Here is a 23,988-nt window from a genome sequence, read left to right on the forward strand (position 1 = left end):
GCCTTTGGCTGGGGTCATACCAGGGTTCTGGGATGGAGCCCCACATCGGGCTCTCAGCTCAGCAGGGAGCCTGGTTCTCCCTTTCCTTCCTGCTCTCCTGCTTGTACTTTTTCTTTCTGTCAAATAAAGTCTTAAAAAAAATAAAAAAAACAACCAAAATCAGTCTCAAACCAGGAATAGTTCATGTTAGAAAAATTAGAATAAGAGCTAATACTCTATTTTCTATGTTCAGAATGTCTGAGAAAGCATTTTGACTATTATAAAAGTTTATTTAACAAAAAAGTTCAATATGAAAATGCACAGGACCTGATTTTTATATTGTTGTAAAACAGGTACTATGGAGAGGGAACACGTGGAAGCAGTTGATTTCTTCTCATGAACACACCCATTGTTTATACTCGTTCCAAGGCTTCTAACATGATGATACTATTGCCTCGTATTACCTAAAAAGAAAATTTGAAAAGAACACAATTTATTTGACATACATGGATGAAAGAATTTTTACAAAATCATTAATGGTTTTTCAGTATTAAAGATCAGTTTGTGAGGCTTTTTTCAAGCCACAGGGATACTAAATCTTTCTCATGACAAGAAGCCAGTAAGCCCTTTTTAACTAAGATGTATACTTTCTATATTTTAGACTAACAAGTACACTTTTGAGAATGCTAAGTCCAATGATTCATTTCACCTTTTAAACTGCAGTATTCAAATAACATATACCGTCTCTACCCCAAGGGATCTCCCTGCAGCTGACAGAAGGGAAAGGAATAGGACAGGTGGGACTGTGTCTTGGAGCCTGGCACAGACAAACAGCAATAAGTATGATGAGAAGGTGGCGAAGAAGAGCAGCACGAAGAGAGAACAATGCCCTGAAAATGATGATGAGGCCTGAAGGAGCCTACAGACTTTTATTCTTTCTCTAAGTTAGGGATGGAAATGAAGAAAGCTGAACAACATACTTATCTAGTTTTCAGAGTTTTAATTCCTGGCTTACTTGCAACAATGGTGAACAACACATCTCACTGATCAAAGCATGAAAAACTAGATTTCTTTTCTGTCTCTCCCTTACATGTGTCCATTTCTGACCCTATAAAGGTCAGGGTGGCAGAGAAGTTCAGATAACTAAGATTTTCAGATCTGAGACGTTTGGGGTCATTATTAAAAAACAAAATACAACTGTGTCATTCTCATCAACATTTTCTGAAATAGTAGGTACTGCACATGTTTTTGCCTTCTCACATTAATACATGAAATAAGGCTAGTGGGTGGATACCTCTGCTGTATATTAATCTTCCTCTTTTTCTCATTGTGTTTAGGCCTAATTCTCCAAATCAAACCGGAACCATCAGGTCCAGAATTCCATAGTGTTCTTTTTGTGCCTCAGTGCTAGTTTTTTACAAAATGCTGCTCAGGCTTTTAGTCTTTGGAAAGGGCACAGCTATCTAATAACAAATACAAACCTAAAATGGAACTACAGAACCATAAAGCTGGTAAGAACTCCTGAACTATACAGCATCTTAATACATAATTTTTAGTACGTTCTTAGGGGAACTCTGGGGTGGAGTGAAATCTTATACGACAGAGGTGAGGCCACTGACAAGTATGGGGATGTTTCAGAAGAGGCTAGCTGAGACATCATTAGGTAATTATCCAGCTGACAGATCCCTAACACAAACCATCTCCCCCGCCAAACATACACATTCTTCTTCTTCTTCTTTTTTTTAAAGATCTATTTATTTATTTTAGAGAACATAGGTAGGAGAGGGAGGAGTCTTAGTAGACTCTGTGCTGAGCATGGAACCCCATGCAGGGCTCAATCTCATGACCCTGAGATCACAACCTGAGTCAAAATCAAGAGCCAGATGTTTAACTGAAGGCATGACCCAGGCACCCCAGAACACACACATTCTTAATACTACTGTAAGTATAACAGCATTAAGTCATTTCAATGGCCTCAGTGGGTCACTGACTTGGACAAGGGAATAGCAAAGCCAATGTAATGGTCTCCTTTGCCAAACAACTTGTGAAAACAAAACCGTAACCTATCTGTTTTTCTTTCAACCTCAAAAAAACCATTTTTGAATTTTCTTTAAAATGCCTTTTTATTGGGGGCACCTAGGTGGCTCAGTCGGTTAAACGACCGACTCTTGATTTCAGTTCAGGTCATGACCTCAGGGTCCTGAGGCTGAGATCAAGCTCTGTATGAACTCCACGCTGGGTGTGGAGCCTGCTTAAGGTTCTCTCCCTCTCCCTCTGCCCCTTCCCCTCGCTCTCTCTCAAAAATTTTTTTATTAAGGACAACTGATATGAAGATTTATTTATTAGCTAGAAAGAGAAAGCACAACTGTGCAGGTGGATGGGCAGAGGGAGAGATGTAGACTCCTTGCTGAGCGGGGAAGCTGATGCAGGGCTTGACCTCATGACCCCGAGATCATGACCTAAGCCAAACGTTTAACTGACTGAGCCCCCCACGTGCCCCTATTATTTCATTTTCAAAGCGTTAACTCAGCTGCAAGAATTATTGCCTACTAATAAACCTTTTTCTGGTCACATGACAAGCATCAGAGGTGGAAGGGCCAACTGCCTAACATAGTAAGCAGGCGCTCATAACCAATTTCTGTGTAAAGACTAAGCCCATTAAAATTTAGGGGAAAAATTTCGAGAAAGATCCATGATCTAGGTTCAATTCCTTCTCGGATAAAATTCCGAGAAGTGTCACACAATTCTCTGAAAAGTTATCTTCCCAAATTAGAACCGACTTTTATTTACTTTTATCTTTTATAAAGATTCTTTATTTAACTGAGAAGCAGACTCAGCAGGGAGCCAGATGTGGGGCTTGATCCCAAGACCCTGGGATCATGACCTGAGCTGAAGGCAGATGCTTTACCAACTGAGCCACTCAGGCACCCCAGAACTGACTTTTAGATATCAAAGTCCTTCTTCAATCTTTTTAGCAAATCTCTTGAGATATAATCTAAAAACCTAATCTACTCTAAGAATGAAGATTACTGAATTTGTAAAAGGAAAAGCTAGAGAGAAATCTTAGGGGTGTGTGTGTGGTGGTATTTAAAAACTATTTTTAAAAGAAAACTGGTGGATAATGATTTGCCCAGTTTTATTCATTTCAACAGAAGCTCAAGGAGACTGTACCTGAAAGGAAGATCAATGTGCATAAAACTTGGAGGACGGGGGGCGGGGGCGGAGATATGGGGTGGGAGTCTCATATCAAGGCATTCCCTAAGCAGTTTTTCCAGCCCAGACCACTGATTTGCTTTTCAAATGCTAATGCATTTGAAAGAAGCAAAAACATACACCTTGGAAAGAGTGATTAAAAACTGTGAGGCAAAAAATAAATAAATACATAAAAAATCAAGGCTAACCACTAGAAACTCTTAACCACCTTTTAGAGGTTTTTATGCTCAGTGATTTGCTAAAGTGAAGTTGTCCTTTTAGATTTACTTTTCCCAAGAAATTTGGGACTTACTAACTTACTGGATATATTGTCCTGTGCTGGACAAAGAATGGGATTCAAAGCCTGGGTCTTGCTAACAAACAGCAAAAACTTTTTCAGTAGTCGTACCACTATGGCCTAATGAATGCAGAAATGTTTGCTCCTATAATTAACTCAGTGTTTCCATTTTTTTTTCCTATTTTCTTTCATGTGAATGGCTGTCACTATGATCACCCCTTGCAACTTTTACCTTGGCCACTTTTACATTTGGGTGCGGTAAACCAGAAAATCTGGGTTAATTATACACACAAAATAAAAAAGTATGACGGTGGACTAGCAGATTTGCATCACATGGGCACTTGTTAGATAGGATCTGCATTTTATAAAGATCTTCTGGGAACTCATAAGCATGTTAAAATTGAGCACAATGAAGGACTGACTATGGGCCTCTATTATAAAGCTCAAAAATGATTTCCTACAGCTATTTCATGTCCAAGGACCTCAGAGGGTTCTGAATAAGATTCAGATCTAACCTATAGGTAACTCAGATACTATCACAGTTGAATGACTACCGTATGTTAAACTAAAAGGGAGATGAAGCCTAATCTTGCCTGTTATTTGCCTAATTTCAATTTAATCCAAGGAAGTTAATAGAAAGGAAGTTAATCCTTATTTCAAAATATGAAATCTCTGGGAGAAAGCTTCTATCTTTACTTACCACCATTCCAATATTGTTCTGTTGCCCACTAGTTGCCATCTCCACACATTCATCTATCACAAGATTCATAAACGGATCGAACCCCCGCAATATTCCTTGGACATGTCTGCCACCATTTAATTTCACTACAAAAAGGGAAAAAATAGTTCAATAAAACTGACCAATAAAAATAACTACTCATTAAAAATTAGGTGGAATAAAACGCAGGTACTTGAGAAATATAATCCTCTAGCCTTACATATGTCAAGTAGTGGGCTGAACATTTCACATTTACTTCCACATTTAAATTTACAAAAATCCAGGTGGGGGATGGGTGAAATAGATAGTGGGGATTAAGAACTTCTTTTGTGATGAGCACTAGGTATTGTATGGATGTGCTGAATCACTATATTGCATACCTGAAACTAATACAACTCTGTATGTTAACTATTTTGGAATTAAAAAAAAAAAGGTAAAAATAAAAATAAACTTACAAAAAATCCTATCAAGTAGAATTATCCTAACTTTTCACGAGGTAACTGAAGTATAGCGCTTCTTAAGAAACTGGTTTGAGGTTATACAAGTACTGTGGGCTACAGCTGGGATTCAAACGGAAGGTTTCTTGCCTCTGAAGCCCAGGGCTTAACCCCCATGCCTTCTAGCACTGTATAGCTCAGATTTTTGGTCCTGGTCCAAGTCCTTTGTTTTTAAAGGAAAAAAAGTTGACACACTTTCAAATATCGCAAAATAGGAAAATCCTAGGGCTTAAAGGAAATAATGAGAAGTCGAAAGTACTGTGCAATTTGTTAAATATCAGAAACTAGGTAAATAAAATTGGGTAGGATTTTCATAAACCTCCTTAATTAATGGATGTGAATTAGAGGTTCTGTGTGATTTTTTATGAAGTTGCGCCAAACATCATATACTGCCAAGACACATGTAGAAAGCAACTAATTAAAAATAAAACAAAAAACCCAAGAAACTTACATGATAATTTCTTGTCCATAAATCTGAAAAAGCAAAAAGGGGTACAAATTATATAACTGATTTAAAAATTTTAAGCATAAGCAAGCACAAAAGTAAGTACAGCCAATACAATTTGCTAAAATTGCACAACAAAAATAATGAAATTTAAAATAGTAAAAAACTTGTACTCTTGTATAGGAGGGAATAATGGGCTACCTCATTTAGCACTTACACAACGTAATTTGGGAAGGGACAAAATAATAAATAAAAATGAAATGGATTTAGAATATTATTAATGCACATCAAACTAAGTCTTTTTATGATGTAAATTACAAAAACATTCTTGTTCAATACTGACCTAATTTTTGATGCCTAGGTTTTATTATTTTCTTAAAAAAGATTTTAAAAATTATTTTTAAGTAATCTCTACACCCAACATGAGGCTAACTCAAAACTCTGAGATCAAGAGTCTTCTGCTCCACTGACTTAGTCAGCCAGGCACCCCCTGACTGGATTTTAGAGCCGTAACAGAAAAACAAAGATTTGTTTATATTGCAGTTATTACCAAAACCAAACTAAGTTGTAAGGAAACTAGAAGGTAATCAAACCATATCCAATTCAATAGCTATTTTATAATTGAGACAATAAGGAGTGTTGTTTTATTTAATATTAAGCATCACACTTAAGTGTTCAAGATATTCCTCAACACATAAGTATTTTTTAGCAAAACACATATTTTGAAGCTTTAAAAAAATCTGAATTAAACAGGGAAATCCCATCTCAGCCGGGCATTATGGGAATATTAAGCCATGTAATCAATCCAGTTTTTACCCCTTCCAGTTACAGGCTAGAAAATATGAAATTTCATGCAATTTTTAAAGATTTATTTAGTTGAAAGGGAGCACTCGCGCATGCACGAGTGGAGGAGGAGCAAAGGGAGAGAGTATTAAGCAGACTCCCTGTTAAGTGTGGAGACTGACAGAGGGCTCCATCTCACCACCCATGAGATCATGACCTGAGCTGAAACCAAGAGTGGGATGCTTAAACAACTGAGTCACGCATTCGCCCCTGAAATTTCATGCAATTTTAATGTATAACACGTCATGGGAGAATCCAAAGATAAGCAAGACACAGGCCTTCGGCACCTGGGTGGTGCCCCGGTTAAGCACCTGACTTGGTTTGGCTTGGGTCATGACCTCATGGTTGTGAGATGGAGCCCCAAGTAGGGCTCTGCGCTCAGTGTGGAGTAAGCTTGGCCCTATCCCTCTGCCCCTCCCCCCATGTGTGCACTCTAAAATAAAATCTTAAAAAAAAAAAACCCCAAAAATACAGTATGATATATAAAATAATCCATTTTAATAGAATATATTATATACAACACAGCAAATACAACACACATGAACTTATTTAACCCTTACGATGACTTTGTAACTTACGCATTGTTTTTACCACCATTTTATAGATGAGGAACTGAGGCTCAGAAAGATTAAGTAAATTGTCCAAAGTCACAGAGGTGGTGAGAAAGTTTGAGCAAATGCAAATGGTTCAGTTTGGATGGAGAACTGGAGAACGGGGGCACTCCGTTAGCGTGTGTAATATTTGACACTTGGATTTCAGATGGAAGAGCTTGAATGTTGTGTCAAGAAGCCTGGACTTTATCATTCAAACAGTGATAAATTATTAAGGCAGAGTCCAGTCACTGCCAAGACCACTGTGGGAGTGATTTTTAAGAGGGTGGGATGGGGAATCTGGTTAGGCCTGGGTATCTCAACCTCGGCATATTAACATCTGGAGCCAGAAAATTCTTTGTTGAGGGATGCCCAGTGCATCGTACAGTATTTAGCAGCATCCCTAGCTTCTACTTCCTAGATGCTTGCCAGTAGAACCTGACTCCCTACTTCCCAGTTAATACCAACTGAGTTAATCTAAACCAGGAGGAGATTATAAGATTAAAGATGATATTTGTGAGAAAGTAAAGGAAAAAAATCTGAAAGTCATTTTGGAGGTAGGTCTCAAAGGATCTCACTATACATGAAATCTGGAGATGAGAAAAATATTAAAACTAGGTTTGTCCTCTGAAATTCACATGTATCTGTTAAGTAAAAAAAAAATCTGTTAACAAAAAAAGGAAATCTAGGATTACAAGTAGACAATATATTTTTTAAAAAAGATTTTATTTATTAATTTGACAGTGAGAGAAAGAGAGCACAAGCAGGGGAAAGGGCATGCAGAGAAAGAAACACGCTCCTCTGATGCGGGCTCGATCAGAGGACCTCCGGATCATGGCCTGCCCTGAAGTCAGACGCTTAAGACTGAGCTGAAAAATAATTAGCATTTCACCAGTTCTTGAAGAATCCAGAGAAAACTACTAAGATTTTACCAGCTCGTCAAAGAATAAGTTTTAGATCAGCATTTTCAAAATAATTTCTATTTGTCTTTATATTAGACTTATGATTAATAATTCTTTCAGGGACCCAACTAAAATATACACGGAGTTTTTGCAGAAAAAATGGCTTTGATGCAGATGTGCATTTAAACGTAAAATTATTTTTTTTAAAGATTCATTTTTTTTGAAAGCGAGAGAGCAAGGCAGCAGTAGGGAGGAGTAGAGGGAGAGACAAACACTAAGCAGACTCCCAAGCTGAGTCGAGAGCCTGACATGGGGCTGATCCCACTACCCTAAGATCACGACCTGTGCTGAAACCAAGAGCTGGACGCTTAACTGACTGGTCCCCCTACACGTAAAATTATTAAATATGATCTTTTCTCTAAGTCTGACTTCTCTATGAGGCTGGTAACAAGTGAACTATACGCAGGTCAGATGGCTGTTTCACAAATCGATTCCTGAATCAATTTTTCATACTTTGTGCTATCCAATACTATGTGCAGAATTCTGGCATTACATGGTATAGACGAGATAGAAAAATACTTAGGAGGCATCGAACATATTAAGTTCAGTCAAGAGTGTTTGAGGAGGTTAAAGCTTTAAACCGGGCCTATCTAAAGTAGAATTATGCTGTTTTGAGTTGATTTCACTGGGCAGGAAAAAAAAAAATCCCTAGTTTTCTGATTAAAAAAATGAACGTTCTCACACAGCTCTGTTAACAGAGGAGAGCATACGACATTCAAGTTTAACTTCAGGACAAAAAAGCAAAAGAAAGGAATAGGATTTCTAAATTAAAGTTGAAAGAAACAGCTATGAACACATTCTAAGATTAAGGTGGTTTTTGACTCCTCATCTACTATCAAACACTTCCATTCCGCCCATCTTCTTAGTTCTGTATAGAATTACTCTCCAGCCACCTAATGTATAACTTAAAAGGCTATTCAAGAAGTTCAACAAAGATCTCCAGGCCAAGAAGAACGAGCGAGAGGAGTGCGTCGGGAGACGTGGGGCCGGGAAATGCACCTAGGGAGGCGAGATAGCGGAAGAGAGGCGCCTTTTCTGCCACTGGTAACCATGGCATGCCAAGCAAGCCGAAACGAGACCGCGCGGGCTTCAAGCGCCGAGTCGCAAGACCCTATCAGGTTCTCGGCGGCCTCGGGCCGGAACACCTACTCCAGGCACACTGCAAGAAAGGGAGGGGATCTAAAGAACTCAAAGCACGCAAAGAAACTGCCACTTGGACGCGGCCCTCTCACATACTTACTTTTTCAACTCGGGAGGGTGAGCTTTGCTCATGGTGTCTACTCGGCGAGCTCAAAGATGCCTCCGAATGGAATCCGTAGTGCCCTCACGCTCCCGCGGTAGGCCCGGCGTTTCGCGTCTGACGTCACCGATCCCGTCAGCCAATCAATTGCTGGCCGATTTCACCTCGCGATACTTTGGGGGCGCCTGAACTTGTCGATCGGCCTCGTGTTTCCGCTTGCGTCGTCACCGATTGGCCTAGATGGGGTTAGGGGTGGTGACAGTCGTCTTCTCAGTTCCGTTTCCTCGTTTGTAAAATTGATATGGCGGTTCGGTCTCTAGCTTCTAGGAGAAACCGGTGTATACTCTCTTCGTGCATTGCCTGGGTTGTCTTCTTCACATATACTAAATGAATATAGGCTCTGGAGGGGTGGGCCTGTGATAGTTCTTTGTCAGGTATTCCTACATATTGCCACACCAAGGGTTCCAGTAACAATTAGTGACCTCTGGACACCAGAGAAGTAGGGTGATGTGGCCTCAGTTTCTAAGAGTTTGAATCTAAAAAAACGCTTAAGTGTATTCCCTAATGACAGTCTTGCAATTCTTATAACACTGCTTCCAGAACCCCACTTGATATACCTTGCTCCTACATAAAAAACGTGAAGGATCTCTGAGATACTCTTCACTTGAAAATCAACTCGTGTAAAAAGTGATCTCCGACTTGTTCCCAGTTAAGTCACCCAAAAGAGGCGAATACACATGTGTGAATAAAACACAATTGGGATTATAGAAGACTTGGGCAAAAACAGTAAAACCTTGGTGATTACCTAAGTAGGGGATGATTCTCCAAAATTCAATTCATTCCTAAAGTTCAGGAATGGCTCTATTTAAATACCAGTGACAGTAGGGGCACCTGGGTGGCTCAAGGGGTTGGGCGTCTGCCTTTAGCTCAGGTCATGATCCCAGGGACCTGGGGTGGAGCCCTGCATTTATCTATTTGAGATAGAGAGCGAGAGAGCACAAGCAGAGGGAGCAGCAGAGGTAGAGGGAGAAACAGACTCCCTGTGGAGCAGGATCCCGGGACCCCAAGATCATGACCTGAGCTGAAGGCAGAGGCTTAACCAACTGAGCCACCCAGGTGCCCCTAAATAAAATCTTAAAAAAATAAAATAAATATGAATGATAGTAAAAACTTAAACTCATCACATAGTTTGTACTCTCGGCACTCAAAATCCTAGATGTTGAATTTTCCCAAGAGGGATCATTAATTACCTTCTCCACCTCTTGCTGTTACTGTTTAGCTGAAGTTAGAGTCCTGAAATGGATACTGAATTTTTTTTTAGCCTTACAGGTTTTTTTTTTTTTTTCATTAGTGGACTTCAAGTCATAGTGCTATAGCCTGCCCTCAGTTTTTCCCATTTACAATGAACCAGTCCTGCACCTGCATCATAATTCATAACTAATTTTTACTCTTCATGGCCTCTTAAGAAACTTATTTCACACACTACAAAGAGAAGCGTCCTAAGAAAGTTATATATATTCACTACCCAGACATAAGAAACATAATAGTGGAGGAAAAACTAAACCTTATTTATTTTTTAAAACTGAGCCTCTAGGAAAATATATCACAGCCTTGAAACACCAAACACAGGCTATATTATCATTTCAAGTAGTAAGTTGGTAAAAAGACAATAAGGTCCTTATCAAAATGAAAAGGTGCTAGAGCTGGGGCAGGTACACTGCTTGCCGCAAAGGCCCCAGGCAAAAGTGGTATTTGGTAATGGGGGGGTTGCCCCTCTTTTCCTTAAAGGAATCACAGCTTACCCCTGAGTTGCCTACTTTTTCTCCTTTGACCTTCCTGTTGCCAAGGGATTGTCTCAATAGGGCTCTGTTTTTTCAGGGGGCAAAATAAGCAATACTGAGTTTAGGCTTTCATTCCATTCTGTTCTATAAAAACCAGGTTTTTCCAAAACCAGTACTTAACAACTCTTGAAATTAAGACCACAAGAGTTCCTCCTTCAATGTTCACTCCCGGATACTGGTATATAGTGCAATCAAAACCCTCTTTCCCTTCAAGGGATAGTGTCACTGCAAGATTGTCCTGTCGCTCTCCTGCAGATAGCCTCAGGGCCCATCAAGGCAGCCAGTGAGAGGGAAGGTCCGCTTCCCAAACCCAGTGTAACATCGCCTGTCGTGTTTTTACAGGGTCTCCTAGCTGAAGGATGTAATGTATATTTCAAGAAATGCATATCCACATCTCAATGGCCAGAAACAGATATCCGTAAGAACTATTCACAGTTCTTATCCGAACTACCTCTCCCAACTCCACAGCTTAAATCAACTTCATGCCCTTGTATATAAAACAAAACCAAACCAAACAAAGACCCAGAAACCTTTTTTCCTTTCTAAATTAGTGACCTTGTGGATTTTGTTTTACAGCTTATGGAAAACGATTTGGTGAGCCTTCTGGTAAACGGGAGGTCGGCAACAAACAGAAACACCTCTGCTCACACCACCAGATCACAGGCAGGTTAGAGGAACCTGCCAGCCTGTTGGTACCTCTGTACTGAGAAGAATCTGGTATCTTGGAGGGCTCTGGCTTTATACAAGGGAGATCCCTAGAGCCAGGAGAAGCACATGAAATTTAGGCTATCGAAAACTGTCCTGTGCCATCTCTGAACCAGATTTTAGCACCAGTTTTTTCAAAACATTTCACTTTCTAGGGTTGAACATAAAGGAGCCAGTGTCCAGAGGCAAGTGACACATGCCTCCAACTTGCTGCCATCCTTAATTTCTTCATAAACTTCACTTAAAAGACCAAAACTCCCATTTCTTTTAAAATAGAATCCTGCTGTCAGCTCCGATGTCCAATTGCAAAGACTTCTATTTCCCAATAGACAAGAGAGACTCCTTCATCTTCTTGGTCATGGTTGGGAGGAGGTGCATGTGGTCATCCACACACTTGGTCACACAACTCTCCAGCTGCCGCTTCACCTGAAGCTCTTTACTTCCCGCATCTATTGAATCTTTGGCTTTGTCATTGCAATGCATGGTGCATCGGGCCAGGCGGTCCTGTGGCAAGAAGGAAGAGGGCAGAGAAGTCTGAAAGATTGGCCTCCATTTACCAAATGCTTACCATGTGCTAGGCTCCTTGCTACATATTTTGGCTTGACATATATAATCTTGATCAATTAAAGGGACACTATAGTGCAATTAACCAAGATTATCCTATTTTGAAACAGAGGGTGGCACCAGGAGGGTCCAGGCAAAGCATGACAAGAAAGCAGATGAATGACAGAATAAATTATACAGAAGCCCCCTCCAGGAAGTGGGAAATAACTAGAGGCTACTGTTGGTCAGCTATAGTTAAGACTTACAAACATTTTGATTCTTTAATATCTGTGCTTGCTACAGAAAAGCACTCAACAAATATTTATTGCGTAGCTACTATGTGTCAGGTACTCTTCTAATGCTGGGGAATACAGCAATGAGTAAACTAGATGATGTTCTTACCCTCATAGAACTTACATGCCAGTGAAGGGAGAAAAACAAAATGAGGGGAGATGTTGAAGAAGCAGTTGGGTATATGAATCTGGAGATCAGGAGTGAATTTGGTTTACAGATATGAATGAATGTAGGAGTTATCAGCCTACACATGATATTTATAGCAGAGAATTAGATCAGAAAAAAGGACCAAGGACATGCTAGGCACTCCAATCCTCACAGGTTGGAGGGGAAAAGCAGAAAGGAGGCCAAGAAAGGATGGCCAGGGAGAGAGGTGGAAAACCAGAGAGTGAGGTGTCTTGGTGCCCAACTGAACAAACTGTTTCAAGGAGGCAAGTGATCACTGAGTCAGTGATGCAGACAGGTTGTGTAAGATGAGGGATGAGACATGACCACTGGATTTAGCTCCATGGAGGGGAGTGGCCATAGCAGTTCTGGCAGAGCGAAGAGTAAGTCTAATTGGAGAGGACTAAAAAGTGAACAGAAGGAAAAAGTCATACAGCAATTCAAGAATCAAAATGTTAAAGACCTTATCGATAAAATTAGCTGTCAAAGTGAACACAAAGAAACCTGTCTGGGTTCAGGATCTTGGATAAGTTAGTCCTTCACAGTGTCAGTAATTTTGAAGAATTCCATATAGCAGAATGTAAAAATTGTATATTAGATACAATTTGTCCCAGGTGAACAGGATTTCAGGCTATGAAAAACTGGTTCAGAAGTGGGCTCTGCTTTCTCCAAGCTCCAGGAAGGTACAGTCATAGGAAGGGAATAAAATGAAGTTGTGACTACCCTGTTCTCCAGAAAGAGATATGGTGGATATCTTTTACTCCTAGTGACCTCAGAGAGGCTTGTGAGGAAGGCATCAGTGAGTCAGTATTACTAATACTTCACATTAATGACTGTTCTTTGGGTGACACAGGAGCTGCCCTCTAAGTATAGCAAACGGACGGTTCTGGGTGGGCACGTCCACAACGTGATGGCAGGATATGGCTCTAATCTGCACCTCTTTATGACGAGCCTACTCCACTTATCCTGGGGATAAGTACTACTAGTTTAAGAACGAACTAATCCATGTCTTAGAAAGCTTTTACACTCTACAGTATATATATTATATTTCATGTCTATGGGGGGGAAAGGCTCTTGATCATGAACTCCTTTTTACATCATTTTTTCTATGGGAAATACTTATAGCACTCAACCTGGGCCACAGGACTGTCCCAAATGTTAAAAGAACCAAGACATTAAAGCCAAGAGTTCTGAACAAATGCTTGTAATCTCTTGCAAAAGAGCAACATCAAGGCCTGAAGTCCTCTGCTTGGGGTATTTCTCACCTGGAACTTCTCCAGTTCACTGGTCACCAGGGCCTGGGCTTGAGCCAGAGGCGCATGGCAGCGTTCAATGCACTGATGCACCTGCTGCATGGACGCCTGGCTGTCCTCACAACAGCTGGCACTGCACCGGAACATGAGGCCCTGGGGAGGGAAGGCAGAGAGAGAGAGGTTAGGTAGGAAAGCCTCTGGGGCAGAGAATGCCATGGAAGGCAACAGAGGAGCATCTGTATTTGCACCTCTCCTAACAGACATCAAGAACCTAAAACCACAATTGGGAAAATTATCCTCGAAGCCTAGCAGAAGGTTTCATGGCCTTCTTCCTGCTTGCTCATTGGCACTTGTGGCATCGGAGGCTGGGTGGACGGAGAAGTTGGTGGTGGGTCAGATGAAGTCAAATTCTGAAAACCAGGGTTCAGAGGTCAGTAACCTAGTAATCTACTTTCCACCAGGGGGCAACCGATCCATTAATCAACGACTCAAGAAGCACAGCAGAAACCCCACGATTTGGTTAGGTTAGCTGGACCAAGAGCCACGTACCACCTAGGGTATCGAAGCACAACAGCATGTAAACCAGCGCTGTGTGGAGCGACATTAATACGGGCATGACAGGGCCACTGAGGAAGCCAAGCGCTTTTGCCTTTCTGGTGTTTCACCTTGGCCGTGCCCTTTCTGGGCCTCGGCCTGCTCACCTGCGGAAGGGGCAGCGCAAGACAGGAAGGCGGGGGAGGCCGAAAGCCTGACACTAAGGACTTTCTCACGCTGCTTCTAACACCCCCTCCCCGGAGCTGGCCTGGGGGGAAGACGGCTTTGAGCGTGGGGCGGGAGCACAGATTTCATCCGCTCGGCGGAAGCTGCAGGGATTCTGAGGGTGAGAGGTGCTTCCGAGGGCGCCGCGGCGACCCCAGGGACGCCCCGAGTCGGGTCTGCGGGGAGGCGGGCAGCGACGCGCGGCGGCTGCGACAAGGGAATCGCGAACTGCCGGAACTCCGCGCCATGACCCCCGCCCGCTACCTGCATCTTCCTGATGTTCTCTCTCTCCAGACTCTTCACCATGGAGTCCACCGCCTCCTGTACCCGCAGCTGCTGCATCTCCGCCATGGCGACCCCGCGCTGCACCCCCTCTGCGCCGGCGCCCACATGGAGTCCGGCGATCGGCCCGCCCCCTTGCTGCCGCGGCCAGGGTCCCAGCCACCCTTCCCCGCCCACGCCGCCGCCTGGCGTCGGAGAGGAGGAACTGCATCCCCCCGTCCCCCGCGCTTCCGCTGCGCCCCGCCTCCCCATCGGGCTCCTCCCCTCCTGGCCCCGCCCCGCACACCTTGCTGAGTCTGAGCCCCTGTAGGCTGGAGGGGGCGCTGGGATTCCCTGTCTCCATTCTCTCCTCCCTCCTTCCCTGTCTTCCTTCAGAGTCTTAAAAAATATTTAGTATGATTAACATCCAGATGAAAGCGCAGGATTTAGGTATATAGCTCGAGGAGCTTTACCAAACCTTGCTCTTTAGCAGTCAATCTCCACCCTTTCTCCTCCCACTTCCCCACCCTGACCCCAGGCAACACTGATCTGCTGTTACTACAGATCAAATTTTCCCTTTCCGGAATTTCATATTTGTATGTACAGTCGACCCTTGGACAATGTGGGGTAATGTGGGATTAGGGGCCAGGACCCCCACCCCCAGTGGAAAATCCCCATATAACTTTTGAATCCCCCCAAATTTAAAGAGTTTGCTGTTGAACAGAATTCTTACTGATAACAGTCAATTAACATATTTTGCATGTTTCATGTATTATATACTATATTCTTATAATAAAGTAAGCTAGAAAAAAGAAAATATTAAGAAAATCATAAGAAAATACATTTATAGTACTGTACTGTATTTATTGAAAAAAATCCCTATATAAGTGGATTGGTGCAGTTCAAACCCATGTTGTTCAGGGGTTAACTGTACTTGTGTTTTTAAGGTAGTGTCCCTCCTATTTTTTTCAAAGATTTTATTTATTTATTTGACAGAGAGAGACAGCGAGAGAGGGAACACAAGCAAGGGGAGTGTGAGAGGGAGAAGCAGGCTTCAGGGAGCCCAACGCGGTGCTCGATCCCAGGTCCCTGGGATCATGACCTGAGCCGAAGGCAGACGCCTAACGGCTGAGCCACCCAGGTGCCCCAAGGTTGTGTCTCTCTTACACTGCTTTAGCTACTCTCACAAGTTTTGAATATAGTATGTTTGTTCAAACATTTTCTAATTTCCATTATGAATTCTTCTTTGACTCATGGATTATTTAGCAATGCGTCTCTTAATTTCCAAGCATCTGGATAGTTTTAAGGTAACTTCTCCTATCAATTGGAGAGGCGACTGCATTACGGTTAGCAAACATACTCGGTCTTTTGAAGTTGAAACTTGATTTAGGACCTCAGGAAGACTTTTCTGACTGCCTACTTCCCCACCCCATATGCTCCTCTGTCAAGCATTCTCTTAGCATCCTGTACTTACTTACCTGTGACAGCGCTCATCACTACTGCTTATTACTTGTCCTGTGTTCTTTTTTTTTTCTAGATTAAAACCTCTTCGAGGACAAAGACCACATTTATCTTTTTCATTGTTCTTCCTCAATTCTTTGCTTAATGTCTGGCGCATAGTAACCCATTAGTAAAGGTTTGTCTAATGAATGAATACATTTATTTCATTATAGAAGTAATCAAAAGTATTTGGAAACCAGACCAAAGCAATAATAGAGAAATTAAAAATTTTAAATCCATAAATACTACCCTACTATTTTAAATGCCATTGTTGACATTTTTCTTAAATTTTTTGGATTGAACACGATAAACATTTATTTCTCATAAATCAGCTGAAAGTCAGCTCATGCGGCAGCACCAGGATCAAGTCTAGTTCTGATTGTTCTGCGGTCTCCAAGGGCCACACCCTCCTCCTCATGGTCTTGAGTTCTTTCTTTCCAGTCCTTTTTCCTATGTGGATTTTTTTTAAATTTATTTTTATTTTTTTATTTTTTATTTTTTAATTTTTTTTAAAGATTTTATTTATTTATTAGACAGAGATAGAGACAGCCAGCGAGAGAGGGAACACAAGCAGGGGGGAGTGGGAAAGGAAGAAGCAGGCTCATAGCGGAGGAGCCTGATGTGGGACTCGATCCCAGAACGCTGGGATCACGCCCTGAGCTGAAGGCAGACGCTTAACCGCTGTGCCACCCAGGCGCCCCGGATTTTTTTTTTAAACACTGAAGTAATAGAATATATATACTTTGATACCTTGCTTTTAGATTATAAGCACTTTCATGTCATTATATACAAATAAAGGGAAATGTAGCATGTGGCTAATAATCAACGTTAAGGAGAAGACTGAAATTATAATAGAAATGAAAACACTTGAGTAAGTCCTGGGATGGGGGCTGGTAAACCCCCAGATGGTGAAGCAATCCAAGAGATGAGGGGACACATCTAACTTTGTAGAACCCTAGGATGGTGACCAGAATCCAGAGAGATGATGACTGCATGGTAAGTCCAGGTAGAGAGGGCCTCAGGAAGCCTGAGAGTATCTCTTTCCCATGGCCCAAGATAGGAGCTACCTAATGATCTCTCAGCAGTGGGGAGAAGCACAGAGTCCGAAAGGAGAAAGGCAGAGCTGGACCTGGACAATTCTTGTCACCTTGACTTTGGACTTCTGGCCTCCAGAACAGTGAGACATTTCTGTTGTTTTAAGCCACCCAATTTGTTGTGCTTTGTTACAGTGGCCCCAGGAAATGAATGCACATGTGAAATAATATTCAGCATCACTAAAAATTTAAGAAACGAACAAAAAAACCCCACAAATCAGTGTTTTTTATAGTACTGTTAAATTTGTTAGATATCAGGATAAAACCATTGTAGGTAAGAAAGAGAGAAGGGGCGCCTGGGTGGCACATTTGGTGAACATCGAACTCTTGGTGTTGGCTCAGGTCGTGATCTCAGGATTGTGAGATAGAGCCCCGTGTTTGTGTGTGTGTATGTGGGGGGGTGTCCGTGCTCAGTGAGGGGTCTGTTTAAGACCCTTTCCCCCTCTGCCTGCCCCCCCCAACGAGCTCACATGTGCACACACACGCTCTTTCTCTCAAGTAAATAAATGTTAAAAAAAAAAGAATGAGAAAAGAACATTCATACAAGGTGATGATGTAATGATGTGAATGGTGGTGGGGACTTCACTGTAGGGCAGGGCTCATGGCAAAAAAGTAAGCCATAAATATATAAAAACTCCTTGACTCAACGATTCCGTTTAAAGGAGGAACCTAGGAAAATAATGTTTGGAAAGACATGAATAAGTATGTTTACTACGGCGTTTACAATAGTCATATTTGGAAACAAGTAAATGTGTAACAATAGGAAAACTGATTAAATAATTAGTAAAAGCACCATGCAATGGAGTGCCCTGCAGGCATAAAGTATAATGCTGTAGGAGTATTTTTATTGACATGAAGAAGAGATGTATGTTGTATTTGATTGGGTGAAGAAATCAAGTGACAAAGGAGTGTATATCATGATTTTATATATATGAAAGTTTGAAAAGTTACACAATAAAATGTTAAGGTTTGTTATTTATGGGTGATGGGATTGTAAACGATTATAATTTTCTTCTGAGTGTTTACATGGAGTTTCTAAGTTCTCTGCAATTAATATGTCTCCCTTGGTTATATATAAATTCTCTCAAGTTAAAACATGTCATCATAATCAATAAGCAAGAGAGCGAGGACTGATTAGCTCATGTAATACTGCGGCTCACTCAGCAACACTTTAAAATTGTTCTTTTTGCTATTAGGTACTTTCCCCACAAAGACTTAAGGTCATGTAACTGGCCAGATATGCTATGTGGACACAAGGTTAGCATGGGCAAACTCACCACGTGGCAGCTGCTGCTGTGGATTTCTGTTTCCCTCCCGACAGGTTGGCCTGTCTGTAATCATAGCCGTGCCCAGATTGCCTTAATGACAGCCGTGCCTCACCCGGCTTCCCGAGCGGGTGCATTCCTTCCTCCTTGGATCACAGAATGCTCTTCTGATTCCTGAGGGTGTGGCCCGTCCTAGCTTAGTACCTGCTTGCTAAGGACCCGCCCTGACTCTCCGTGTCTTTGGTACCAACAATCTGGTTGCCACCACGGAGCTTTATTTTATTTATTTTTTCTTCTCAGCTCCTTCGTCTTGAAGAAAACACCCTCCTACTCACTTCTCCTGCTGCCCTGCCCATGTAAATCCCTCTAAGGTTTAACCGAATTCTCTTTCCTCTGTTTGTAACTTTGGAAAGACAGGTGACCTGGTGTGTGGCAGGTTTAATGGAATTGCCAGAGTACACAGAATATTTCTGATAGAAGTATCCTGGTAATGTGTTTACAGTGGATAACCATGAGGAGCTGCTGTTAACCTTTCCATAGATACGTGTCCGCACACGCACATAAACACACAACTATGAAAAGGACTACAAAGCGCCCTATAATTGTTATCTTATTATCGGGGATGCTTTGGGCTCACTTTTTAAAAATTTAATTTAATTTTTATTTTTTAAAAGATTTCCTTTATTTATTTGAGAGAGAGGGAACAGAAGGAGGGGAAGTGGGAGAGGGAGAAGCAGGTTTCCCGCTGAGCAGGGAGCCCAATGGGGGGCTCGACCCCAGGACCCTGGGGATCACGAGCCAAAGGCAGACGCTTAACTGACTGAGCCACCCAGGCGCCCCTGGGCTCACTTTTCGCTTTGATTCTTTTGAGCATATCAATGAAGTAGAAACAAAAGTGCTGAGGACAGACATGGAAGTAGTTTTTCCCCTTAAGGAAAGATTTGTGACTAGAGCCTAGCCTGTCAATGAGGGCAGGTCCTGCATTGTATTTTTTTGTTCCTTAGTGACCATTGACTTTCTGGAGAGAGAATGACATTTACTGAACACCTGGTATATGCCAGGTCCCCTAATAACCACTTTGGTTCCCAAAGAGCATGTTCAAAGATCTTGGGTTACTTGTTTCATTTTTCCAAAAATGGTGCCTTTGGGGTTGTTCTGAGGTGCAAATGAAATAACCATGTAATCGGGGCTGGCACATATTCAGTAGTAAATAGTTCATTTATTCACCAAAGGTTATGTGTTAATCAGTTGACAAAAATGTAATCATAGGCTTGCAGGAATCTGGTATTTCCTTGTATTCCCTGTAGTTCTCCTTGTAGCAGTTCAGTATTTGCTAATTCAGCACTCATGGCAAATTTATTGAACTATGTGAATAACGAGAATGGATTATCCTTTGCCTCACCCAAGGTAGTGGGCCTTCATTAGTGCCTAAGAAGGTTTGAGCGCTGAGCTAGGCAACTAGAGAACATCTGGAGTGAGACATCCATATTTCTAGAGGCTGCAGCTTGGGCCCCAGGGCAGGCCCTGCCTTGGCCTCCGGCATCTGGTTTATGAGGCTCCGAGTGGAGTTCTCTCTCCTCTGCACCCTGTTGTCCAGGCACCAGCATAACGTTCCTGCCTGCTGCCCCACGCAGCCCACAGGTGCCTGGGGAACCTTATAATTTAAGCCTTTTCAGTCTGCTGCCAAATTTTCTTTAAGGACCACGTACTGCTTTATAAATGTAATAAGAAAAAACACAACCCACAACCCAGAACAGAAAAGCTCCTGGGCTGAGGGCTGAGGTCCTGGGGGGCTGTCTGAGCTTCCACCCGGTGCGCAGACCATTTCTCAAGCAAGTCACTGCCTGACATGTTGCGGGTCACTGGCCCTGCCCTGCCACCTGCTAGCTCTCCGCCCCGCACCCATACCCCGGGCCAATTTCTCTTTGCTTTTTGGCTAGTTTGACAAGATTAGCAAGAGCCATTCCCAAGAATGGGTATCGAATTTGACAAAATTATTTTTCTACATTTATTAAGATGATCACAGGGCTTTTCTTCCCATTAATATAATAAATTGTATTAGTAATATTTATAATGTAGAATCGTCCTTACATTCTCCAGCTAATTCATACTTGGTCATGATATGTAATTCCTTTCAGTACTGCTGGGCTCAACTTGCTGTTGTTTTATTTAGGATTAAAAAATACTGTTCAGAAATGAGAGTGGCCTCATGGGATACAATGTATAGCTGATAATACTGTATTGTATATTTGAAAGTTGCTAAGTAGATCTTAGAAGTCTTCATCAGGAGAAAACAATTTTGTGACGATGTATGGTGATGGATGTTAACTAGACTTATTGTGGTGATTGTTTTGTAAAATATACAAACATCAAAAAAATGCAAATATTGAATCATTATGTTGTATAGCCGAAACTAATATAATGTTCTATGTCAATTATATCTAAATTTAAAAAAAAATGGAAAAACAAAGAAATGAGAATGGTCTAGATAGTTTTTTGCCTTGTACTTTTCTTGACTTTGGATTCCACATTATGTAAGATTATGGAATCTTTCCATTTCCTATAACTTCTCTTATTTTTATTAATTAATTTTTTAAAGATTTATTTTATTTATTTTAGAGAGAGAGAGTGCAGGGGGTAGGGGCAGAGGGAGAAGGAGAGAGAAACACAAGCGGACTTGTGCTGAGTGCGGAGCCCAACGCGAGGCTTGATCTCACAACCCTGAAATCAGACCCCAGCCAAAATCAAGAATCGGGCACTTAACCAACTGAGCCACCCAGGCACCCCTATAACCTACATTTAAATGAGTTTCGAGGAGGAAGTCTTCGTTTGTATTACACTGACTAGTCCTCGGCCAATCAGCAGTTACTGTGTCAGTGGGTAGCTAGTCTAATTATCACTAGGTCCCCAATCTTCTGTCTCTCTGCTGTGACCTGGATGGTAACTTTTTGGGGTCTTGCTTCATCTTGTGTCCTGACTCCAGGACCCATCCCATTCCTGCCTTATTTAGGGCAAACTTAGCCTTGACCACAGTCTTCCTGAGTCTACTCAAAGATGGGCAGCTGCTCTTCTGCCCCTTGACCCCCTCCTCATTTCCCAATACCTTCCTCTTGATTCTATCCGACCCCCTTATGGCAGATGAAGTGGGTTGGGCAATCTGGTAAAACTATCAGGGCCTAGTCCTCCAGAGGGGAGGCCCAGAGACCACTGCATTGTCGATCAATCCAAATCTGCTCTTACTTGGTGTGAGGGGACAATTTTTTAAACCAGAGTCAAACTCTGAGCCCTGCATGCCCACTTGATTGTCCTGATCACAACCATCTCTCCTGTCTGAACTCAGTCTGCCCAAAGTGTCTCCATGAACCACTGGAAGCCTAAGGGTATTCTGGAGTTTGTACATTCTATACACATTTTTAATATTGTATTTCTATTTTATTGATAATCTTAAAAAAGTACAGTCATTTCTTAGACTGCATGGATGACCAAATTTTGTATAGATTCTCCCATGTGATTTCAGGACCCATGTTTGCATCTCTGTTTGCCACCACATCAGCACTAAATCATACCCCAAAATGTCTTTTTTTTTTTTAAGTTATAAATTGAAGTATTTTTTCTAACTACAACCTTGGAGAGGCACGTAGACAAGTCTGCAAAAAGAATCTTAAGTCCTGAAAGTTTCCTCCTCCAAAGAAGTCTCCACATTCACGTTTCGACAGAACTGTTCTAGATTGCTCCGTCTGAAACCACTCCCTCTGCTAGGGGGCGCTCCTTCGAGTGCCTGTGCTCACTTCGATGCCTTTCTAGCCATCCCGTGCTTCATAGGTTTTTCTGCGGTGTCACCTCCTAATCTACAGCTGGAATCTGCATCAGCACCTGCTTCCAATCCATGGGCTTTGGTGTGGGTGAGTGAGGGCTTGGGCAAGACGTTTGGGTACCAGGAGAACAGAAGGTCCAGAGCCCCTCCCCAAGTAGGCGCCATGGTTTTCATGTTGCATCTCCAGGTCCCGACAGCAGGGGTCACTACACGAAAAGTTATAACCAGGTGGCAGCTTTTCACCAGCTTCCTGGTGTGAAGTCAGGGGAAATCAGGGCAGCTGGGAGCCAGTTGTTTACCCCATGGGGTCTGTATAACTATGCCACTGTACACAGTGGAGCTGAATGGGTCTGACATCATCGTGGCTTCTGCCAGCATTGTCAGCAGAGAGTGGGAGTATGCTGGGCACACTAAGGACACACAGGCAAATCAGATCCATCTATTTTAGACTGTTATTTATAAACTCTCTAGATGGTTATACAGATTAAGAAAATAATAAAATAGCCAAACAAGCCCCAGGGACCAGAACTCTGTTTTAACTACTTAACATCTTGAAAATTCCAGTAATAGCTCCAGTGCTTCTATTCTCCTCATGAATGCCAGCAGCCCACCAGTCCCTCAGGGGGCCCGGACCCCCCTCAGGATGGAGACGGGGAGAGGTCCTTAGCATGCATGTGAATCTTCTCTATATCTTGTTTCCTCCTGAGAGTCTGAAACAAAGAATAACTTACCACCTTGGGCAGATCATTTCCTCTTCTTGGACTCAGTTTTCCCAACCAAAATGAGGTTAAATCAGTATAATAAATTTCTCTTCTGTGAGGTGATCCCCCAAACCCTAAAATCAACCAAAAGCAAACTCTCAAAACAAGGCAGGTGTTTTTTCTTAAATGTATTTAAAAACATGCAATAGGATAGAAACACACACTCACACTGTGGTCATTATTTTGTAATAAGCTGTCTTCGAGGGGTGGTGACCCAGGCCTGGGAACAGAAGGTGGAGGGTATGCTGTCGAGGCAGGGGTGGAGGTCTGCCATCTGCTGGAAGATCGCTGCCCTGTCAGGCCTCTTGTAATGACTACAGAATTTTGTCAGAGGTGGTGCTTTTTGTTCTTCGTGCAAGAAAGCCGATTTAATATTTTCACTTTATTATGAGATAAAATGACATATAAATACACATTGAATCATTTTGTGTAGCATTTAACTTCCCTGTGAGACCGTTTGACTGCTTCGTTGAAGCCAAGTGACCTTGCTCACATTCTGCCAATGGACGATAATTAAAGTTGTTAAAGCTCTTGAGAAAGCTCTGGGTTGTAGGACCTTTAAATTTCTTTTAGGCCAGTGAATCTATATTAATAGGGATGGAATTCTGGGAATGAAAGAAGGAAAAAGGTAGGAGGCCCCATCCAGTAGGAGCTTAGGGATCTATCAAAGCAAAGTGTGTGTATGTGTATACACGCCGTGTGCACAGTGCGTACGAGAGACGGACACTCAGGTACAAGGAGGCTGAAGGTAACCTCGATGGATAAGGACTGCTCCTATCAGGAAACACCTCATTAAAGGGCCTACCCAGGGGTCCTTCCATGGCTACACATACACCCGACACACCCAGAAACACACTCAAATACACCCAGACACACATACATAGACACACTCAGACCCACTGAGACAGATGTGCACACACACAAACACATTCAGATATACCGACACACACACACACAGTTTTATATTCT

General features: G+C 42.2%; 2 protein-coding genes across 2 annotated transcripts; both read right to left on the bottom strand.

Moving 5' to 3' along the window:
• Positions 1-248: 248 nt before the first annotated feature.
• On the bottom strand, positions 249-8,911 carry SNRPG (small nuclear ribonucleoprotein polypeptide G). Its single transcript, XM_002914900.4, has 4 exons — positions 8,765-8,911; positions 5,136-5,158; positions 4,170-4,294; positions 249-443 (listed from the first exon to the last, which is right to left on the bottom strand). The coding sequence occupies exons 1-4, from the start codon at positions 8,794-8,796 to the stop codon at positions 393-395; spliced, it is 231 nt and encodes a 76-aa protein (XP_002914946.1). The 5' UTR covers positions 8,797-8,911; the 3' UTR covers positions 249-392.
• A 1,400-nt stretch (positions 8,912-10,311) lies between these two features.
• FAM136A (family with sequence similarity 136 member A) lies at positions 10,312-14,777 on the bottom strand. The gene is made up of 3 exons (XM_011219304.3): positions 14,589-14,777; positions 13,578-13,718; positions 10,312-11,814 (listed from the first exon to the last, which is right to left on the bottom strand). The coding sequence occupies exons 1-3, from the start codon at positions 14,673-14,675 to the stop codon at positions 11,626-11,628; spliced, it is 417 nt and encodes a 138-aa protein (XP_011217606.1). The 5' UTR covers positions 14,676-14,777; the 3' UTR covers positions 10,312-11,625.
• Between the last annotated feature and the right edge of the window lie 9,211 nt (positions 14,778-23,988).

The sequence above is a fragment of the Ailuropoda melanoleuca genome, chromosome 4, assembly GCF_002007445.2.
Source record: "Ailuropoda melanoleuca isolate Jingjing chromosome 4, ASM200744v2, whole genome shotgun sequence".
Taxonomy (NCBI): Eukaryota; Metazoa; Chordata; class Mammalia; order Carnivora; family Ursidae; genus Ailuropoda; species Ailuropoda melanoleuca.